The 8,262-nt window shown below is 45.1% G+C and overlaps 1 protein-coding gene across 1 annotated transcript in view; it reads right to left on the bottom strand.

The window, feature by feature from the left end:
- Nucleotides 1-3,594: 3,594 nt before the first annotated feature.
- LOC123876719 (neurogenic locus protein delta) overlaps nucleotides 3,595-8,262 on the bottom strand; it is a 53,204-nt gene continuing 48,536 nt past the window's right edge. Inside the window, exons 5-7 of the mRNA XM_045923028.1 lie at nucleotides 5,717-5,777; nucleotides 4,200-5,573; nucleotides 3,595-3,896 (exon numbers count right to left, since the gene is read on the bottom strand). Coding sequence (XP_045778984.1) covers nucleotides 3,803-3,896; nucleotides 4,200-5,573; nucleotides 5,717-5,777 — 1,529 coding nt within the window. The 3' untranslated portion in view covers nucleotides 3,595-3,802. The remainder of the gene's footprint in view (nucleotides 3,897-4,199; nucleotides 5,574-5,716; nucleotides 5,778-8,262) is intronic.

Below are 8,262 nucleotides of genomic sequence, written 5' to 3'. Positions count from 1 at the left end.
GAATTTTGTTGTTTTCTTGAGTACTGCCTACCTACCTTACCTAACCACCATAATTAAGGTGCATGACACGGGTCTGCCCGCGAAATTCAAATTTAATTTGGTTTTTCGCAATTTGTAAACTAATACGACAAAGTAGGCTTTTGGCACTTTAATTGCGCGAATAGCAGTATCAGCCTCACAGGTTTATATAAAAATCTTTACCTGAAAGGGTCTTTGTGAGTCAAACTCATTATTTTGACTAATTTCTTTAACTGAAAACTTTCAAGTAATGATACTGCCAATAGTCGGAATTACATAGAATGCCATAAGCCTACTTTGTCGTATTAATTTACAAATTGTGAAAAACCAATTAAATTTGAATTTCGCGGGTAGACCCGTGTCATGCACCTTAACATAAAAACATCACGAGGAAACGCATGCCCTCAGCATAAAGTTGCGTTCAAACTACGGAATATAATGTATAAATATCGCTCACCCTTTTAAAATGTCACTGTTGTTACAAATGTAAGTGAACAGTAACATTTACAAGTGTAAATTAAAAATTTATAACACCCCCCCGATAAGTGAAGGTTACAGTAACTAGAAAAGAGCTGATAACTTTCAAACGGCAGAACCGATTTTCTTGACTTATAGCTAAGAACACTCTCGATCAAGCCACCTTTCAAACAAAAAAAAACTAAATTAAAATCGGTTCATTAGTTTAGGAGCTACGATGCCACAGACACGTCAAACTTATAACAACCCCTCTTTTTGGGTCGGGGGTTAAAAAGTAGGATGAGCGATATATTACATATATTATATTTCCGTAGTTTGAGGGCAACTTGTAACTGTTCACACTTAGATGTAATCTTAGTTCTACATTTAACAGTGTGAACAGTGACATTTAAAAGTAGTGAGCGATATTTATAAGTTTGAAATTAACTTTATGTTCTCAAATGTTTGAAATCTACCAATCCGCACTTGACCACTAGAATAGAATAGAATCGAATAGATTTTCATTCAAATTAACTTTTACAAGTTCTTTTGAATCGTCAAATGATATTTTACCACTGGTTCGGAATGCCGTGCCGTGCACTGTCGTACATTATGGTATGGCCAAAGCCTTCTCATGCTTGATTGATTATAATGATGATATAACTGATATATATAACGTTTTCCATCAGGGTATGAAATGAAATGCATTTTTAATCTTTTGTAAACAATTGTTTATTAACATTTTATTTCTCCTTGCATCGTTGCACAATAATACACATTCGTCACATACACGCTTGACGCTGGCAAATATATCACCGCATTACATTACAATGACTTTATTTGTGATAGGATCTATGGAATTATCTTTTACGCTTCCCATCTACTTAGGATTTGCTTTCATTTTTCTTTTGAATTAGACAAAAAAATGTGAATATACTAAAAGCAATTACAAGGAAAAGACAATAAATTATTAAGCTTTATCTAACTAAAGAAAAAATAGAATATAATTAAAGATAATCACTTGTTTCGCATGCAAAATAAAAATAGAAAAATAGATAGAAAAACTTTTTTTGTTTACAATAGTCACTTACAAGAAATGGAATGATTTGAATTTCATTTTCATCTTTCAGTATACTCACACCTAACTATAAATGCATTCATGATTCTGATTAAAATGTGTCCATACAAATCAAGAAGACAATTTCGCTTCAGTCAATTCAAAAACAGAGTTCAAAAAATAAGTAAACATGATTTTTTCAATTAAATTAAAAGTAATAGGTAATTCACAATCATTTTTTCAATAATTATTTATATAAATAAATTAAAAATACTGTCATTTTATTGGTTTCAAAACGAATTTTATTACATTTAGGCGCATAAAATATCTTTAAAAAAGTTACTGTGTTCTCAAAAAGAAAAATGAAAGTAGACACACAATCAACTGTGATCAATTAAGTACACTAGATAAGATTATCTCGCTTGGTAATGTTTTCCTATTTTCACATAATTTATTCTTACATTTTGTCATCTTACAAAAATTAAATACAAGAACATTATTATTGATCATCAGTCTATTCATAGTTTTTATATAAATTTTACAATTTTGTCGTTTAACCCTCATTAATCTATCGAGCGCAAAAGGCAACATAAGAGGTAACGCCCTATCGCTTAAAAAATAATATCTACAGTGTGTCTCCACTTTCCATAAAACGGCAATTTAAAATAAATTATTTCACACGGCGATTCGTCGACGGCGCGTCCCACATTCGTCGGTAAGTCGGAACATGCGACGAGCCGTGGCTTGGGATCGCGAGTGAAACTCAACAACTCTCCACTGGACGCATTCAAATAAATAAGTTAAAACAACCTGCAGTATCGAGTCCTATGTTGCCTGATGACACTGTATTGTCGCAGTACTCTTACCAAGTAATGGAGAATATACTTACATAACTAAAACTTAATAGTTTTTTTTTATACACAATGACTTAGGTTTCGACATTTGTTTCTTATAAGTACACAAATTACTTTTATCCTATGATCTAATTACGTGCGCTGTTAATTACTGAGATTCGAGAGCGATTTTTACCCCCTCCACGTTAAATGCGTGAAGGAATCAAAGATGGCGCTCGGATCGAGGAACGTGTTTTTACTAAATTTCAGATATAACAAAAGTTATAAAAGGTACCTATTTGTGTGCAAAAAAATCTTTGTCGATTTTCAAAAAAACCGTAACAAGATTTTTTTCAAGTGTTTAATTAACAATCATAATCATAGGAACAATGACAACAATTAGTCAATCACAAAATAATCAATGTAAAAAACAGATAAACGCCGATTTGCGTTATTTTTTTAATTAGTCTAAGATCTTATTTAACGCACGTTTTGGTTTCTATACTGGTGCGAGTCTAAAAAGGGACAGCGGGGTGTGAATCATAGAACCGATACTGACTACCGAGGAGTTCTTATCACAAATATTTATTTCGTCTGCATTTAGAAAAAAATCATTAAAGTGTATAAAACAGATAAAAAATGTGCAGAAAAGTTGTAAAAGATTTAAAAATAGAATGTAAAAATTTGTAGGATAATGAAAAATAAAATTATCTATGGTAAAAATTGTGATAGTAAATAGTGGTGTCCAGTATCGCGTCTTAGTCGCGGAGCGCGCGGCGGACCGAGACCGCGCGCGCCGCTTCACCGTTACCTACAGAGATCGCAGACAGTGGACCGCAGTCCACTACCCCACAGCAAGCGCGGTCCTCACCCGCTGCCGAACACAACCCTAACTCACAACACTAGAGTCCATTTTACGAGTGTTCAGCTCACATCAGTGAAAGGCATACCAATTTCAAATTTCGAATTTATGATAAGGAATGTGCAGGGCCCCTATTCCTAACTATGCCATTAAAATCGTAAATGCGCGTGAGTCGCAAATAACTGTGACGTGAACTTGACAGTACTTAGTAGGTTTTATGAAGTGTCAAAGTTGACGTCACAAAATTACTATTAATCAATTTATTAAGAATTTTGTGACGTCAAACACGTCAGACTTCAATGTCATGGAGAATAGGGGCCCCGTGTGGTAGATGCACTATGCAGTTCGGGCGACGCTTGCCGATAAAGGGTGGAAAAGCGATCCGATCGGCCATTACTATTTACAGGGCGTACGGATCGCGCTCAAATAAATATATCCGAATACTTAACACTAGCCGTCTATACAGGGGTCACTTTACACTTTACGCTATATGTACACGCGGCGCACAGCCTGAATCGCACGAGCGTCCGTTGTGAATAAATAATAAGTTAATGTCCACTGCCGCGTCAGTTGGCACTACACTTGCGTCGCGAACGTGGGCGGCAGGCAATGGTCGTCGAGCACGTACACCCCTCCGCCTTCCAGCGCTCGCTTCACGAGCGACGTATCGCTGCAACAAACAGAGAAACGGGTTAGCTTCATTTGAAAGTTAGTGAAGAGGTCTTTAGAAGAAAACTTAAGAATAAGTGACAAAAATGTAAAAAAACGTAACAATGAATGTGTGACATTTTTGAAACAGAATCGTTTTTAAAGTCAGCTGCGGAGTGCTATTTGTTTGCATTGAGGAAAATAAATATTCGAAAGTAGATTTTAGTCTAAAACATATATTTTTACACTTTATGAGATGATACTGGAATTTAATGAGTTTTGTTGTTAGATTTGTTGGTATAAAGGTATAAGAATAAACACATACCTATTAGCGCAATACGCCGAGTCCGCGGAGAGCCGCGACAGTCGCGGGTCGAGGGCGGCGAGGAGCCGCGCGGCGCTCTCGGTGTTGAGCGTCTTGCGCTTGCATTCCTCTGCTGCCGCGTTGTGCGCGTTCTGGCACTCGGGCACCGGCCCCTCGCACTTGCCCCACGTGTTCCTGATGACGCGGCCGCCGCCGCCCGCGTTGGCGGCGTTCTGCGCTCGCGCTTCGGCGTCCGCCGCGTTCTGCGCGCGTTTTCTTCTCCTCCTGATGCAGGCCACGGCCACGGCAGCCGCCAGCGCCGCCGCAGGCACCGCGGCCGATAGCGCAGCAATCAACGCCACGTGTCTTCCGCTCAAGCTCTCTTCTTCCGGCGCTTCATCTCCTACTCTTCTCAAGTGACCCCCCGCCGGTTTGGCCGCCGCGAAGTCCGCCAGCGACACCGTACAAGATTTCCCGCCCCATCCGGGCGGACAGTTGCAATGATATCCATCCACGCGATCTCGACAAGTCCCCCCATTCCGGCAAGGGGATGAAGCGCATTCATCCACGTCGATGCTGCAGTCTTTTCCGGCGAAGCCTGGTCGACATCTGCACTCGTAGTCGTTGTCGAGGACGTGGCACTCCCCGCCGTTCGCGCAAGGCTTCGCCAAGCAGAAGTCTACTCGTGTCTCGCATCGCGGGCCGAGGAAGCCGGGCGCGCATTGACATCGCTGCCCGTTCACCAAGTCGACGCAGGTGCCGCCGTGTTCGCACAACACGCCCGCGCAGTCGTCGATATCGATTTCGCATCGGTTGCCTCTGTAACCAGTCTTGCAGGCGCACTGGAAGCCGTCTCCGGCCCGCGTGCAGGTGGCGCCGTGACGACAAGGGTTGGCAGCGCAAGGGTCGGCCTCGACGGCGCAGTCGAGACCCGCGTAGCCAGGCGGGCACAGGCACACGTAGCCAGATTGTCGCGGCTCGCAGGTGCCGCCGTTTCGACACGGTCGGTCGGCGCAAGTCAGCCTCCGGGTTTCGCAGTGCGCTCCCTCGTAGCCCGACGGACACGCGCAGGACAGCTCTCCGCCCTCGTCGGGCACGCAGGCGCCTCCGTTGAGACAGGGCCGCACGGAGCAGGAGTGCAGGGACTTCTCGCAGTCGGGGCCGGTGTACTCGGCCGGGCACACGCAGGTGTAGCTGCCCTGGCCGGTGTTGTGGCACACGCCGCCGTTGCGGCACGGCTTGTGGTTGGTGCAGTAGTTGAGGTCCTGGTTGCAGAACAGGCCGCCCCAGCCCTCCTCGCAGATGCAGTCCCACGGCTTGGAGCAGGTGCCGTGCACGCAGCCCGGATGCCGCTCGCACTTGTCGCACAGCTCGCCCACCCAGCCCGAATGACAACTGCGACAAACAAAGACACGAGTCAGTAAATTATACGACGTGATAACGAGCGACTAAATGCTCCTCCGGGCGCAACAATGAGGCGGCTGAATGATTTAGCGGCGGAGGGACGTTTAGCACAAAGGTGCGAAGTGGACACTCACATGCACTCGTCGGGCTTCAGGCAGTGGCCGTGCTCCGCGTCGCAGCCGGGCAGGCACCTCGCTGCAACAAAAGAATAGGCTCGTTAGCGCGTCGCAGAGACAAAGTGGAGGCACACAATGCGAGTAGCGGTGATGCTCGCAGCAAAAACGCTCGATAATTCCTCACCGGTACGCAGTTTCGCGTATTAGCTATGGAATCTATGAGCATCGCAAAGGACACGGCAACAAAGAGAGAGGTTCGTTAGCGTCCCGAGTCGGGGGCGAGGTCACGCGCACCGATCGTTTATCTTCAACTGCGGCCGTCCGAGATCCTATACAGACTATTTCTTAAATTAATTATTCTTTTATTTGCATGCCTACGCGTTTCCAGGACGCCGATTCATTCCTACCCGTATCGCTGCTCGTTTCGTAATGGCACGATATTTATATTGGATTGTAAAGATTCATATTTTATGCGGACGTGATGTATTACGATCGTAATATGTGCACATCGTTAACCGCGTGATTTACGTGTTATACTCGGCGAACCTTACCCTGTTCTGGGGCTACCATGTGAAGAAAATGTGCCGGCATAAACCAAGACTGCGCGTGCATTGCGGTTTAAGTACAGACAAAGGTATTCATAACAAAAGGTGAAGAAGTAATGGCACGGCGCGCATTGTAAAAAATAGTGTTTTGAAATGTTCTGCGCGGCGCGGCGTCGTGTCGGTCGGGTGCGCATGGGCAAGTTATCGGAGCGAATACGAGGGGGCAGATAGCGCGGGGAGTCTAACCGTCACTCGACCGTTACTAGTCCCCTAACTCGCTAGAAAAATACTAAGACGCCATTTTGTTCACATTAGCTATCCAAATGCACATTCGAAGCTGGCTTTCGCGATCTAAATTGAACGAGGAAACGGTCTCGCGGCGCGGCGGCTATATCTCTGGATTTCCGAGCCGAGCGCAGCAATAAAGGAGATTAGTCCGCCGCCGCCGCTCCCTAGACCGTAATATAGGTTTAAACCCAGCCAGCAGCGGCTAACAAAGCCCCAAACTTAGTTGGAGTGCTCGCAAAGCCGCTTACGAATCACTCAGCCAAATTGATGGAATTATATTGTTATTATACGCCGCGATGATACGGAGATTGTAGATAAAATTGAAAATATAATCCGCTTTCGCGGAGTGAAGTTTATACTTTCGCAGGTGAAATTCGAATTTTAACAATCGCTTCGGATTCTCATGACCTTTGTGCGATTGTTAGCGTCGAATAAAAGTTTATAGGATGCATGTAAAGAGCCAAAAAGAATGGAGGGCGCCAAGCTTCTTCGGCTCGAAGGCGGATCAAAGACTTTCATTCGAGTGCCGGCATCATTGCCCGTCGTGCAATCCACTTTATGTACCGCCACTCGAATTGCGTTATCGTAACCCTTGAACGGTAGGTAAAACGGGAGTCGTAAAAAATTACACTTCAAACTAATATTGGGGTAAGTGGACGCGAGAGGCGTGCTGTAGATGTTTACCGTGCCCCAACCTATTAATTATTATCAATGAGTACGAGTATCGATTTCTAGCGAGTTGAGGACGCCGCTCCGCGCCCGGCCGCGGCTCGGAATTTTGGACATTACAAACACAAATAAGAAATAGTATCCTGGCCTTCAGGTCAGGTAACAAAAAGCGTCCTTCCTCGAGGATGCACGTGTTGGGATCGGCAAATATTTAACTGTTCCGACATCTGTTTCTATTCTAAGCGGAAATTAGGTGCGCGTGGGATTCGCATCGCACAGAAGGTAATATTCGTGAGAACTTCACTCTCGCTAACAATTAGGCGAAATTAAGCGGGCGTAAAGGGCTCCTCTCGCGATGTTTACCCTATCATTAGGAAGGAGAGCCGGACGGCGCGGATAATGCTGGCGGGACATGCAAATAAGTTTTCGGGATGGTTAGGCTTTCCCAGAAGGCGAGATACCGTTCGGCAGATGTGAGGCAAGTACCATGACACGGTCAAGCACAAAGTTTATTTCGGTTGGTGTTCGGTTCTCGTTTAAAGGTGTTTTTGACCCGGTTCGCGGCGTCTGTGTTGCGCCGGTGTACGTGTGTGCGCGATCGCATAGCGTTGTTTTCATTTCATTACGGCCGCGTCTCTCGCTTTTATATTTTAATAATCGACGATGCACCTCCGGGAACAGGGCTGTCTAGGCTTCCTCAATCCGCGCCGGAACATTACGGTGAAAGTAGCCGCCTCGAGTTTCTCTCACGAATAGGACGGGATATTTCTCGCTCATCAAAAATAGTTGGCGTATTTGTCGACCGCAACTGTTTACTTTTTAACCAGAAAATTGTGATTTCGTGGTTATCCCGTCGCGTGGTGGTACTAGGATCGCATGGCTGGTGGCGAGCGCGCAGCCCTGGCGTGCGAGCGAGAGGGCGCGCTACCGGCGCTCGGCGCGCCGTCTCTGTCCGGCGCGTTTTTTTGCGGCGCCGGAGTGTGGGAACGCGAAGGCAGGTGGGGCTGCAGAGATTGCGACGCGACATCCGCCCGCCACAATGCATCTCGAGACGAACCGCTT

The sequence above is a fragment of the Maniola jurtina genome, chromosome 22, assembly GCF_905333055.1.
Source record: "Maniola jurtina chromosome 22, ilManJurt1.1, whole genome shotgun sequence".
NCBI classification, from domain to species: domain Eukaryota; kingdom Metazoa; phylum Arthropoda; class Insecta; order Lepidoptera; family Nymphalidae; genus Maniola; species Maniola jurtina.
Note: the sequence above shows the minus strand (reverse complement) of the source record. Positions and strands in the feature narration are given on the sequence as shown.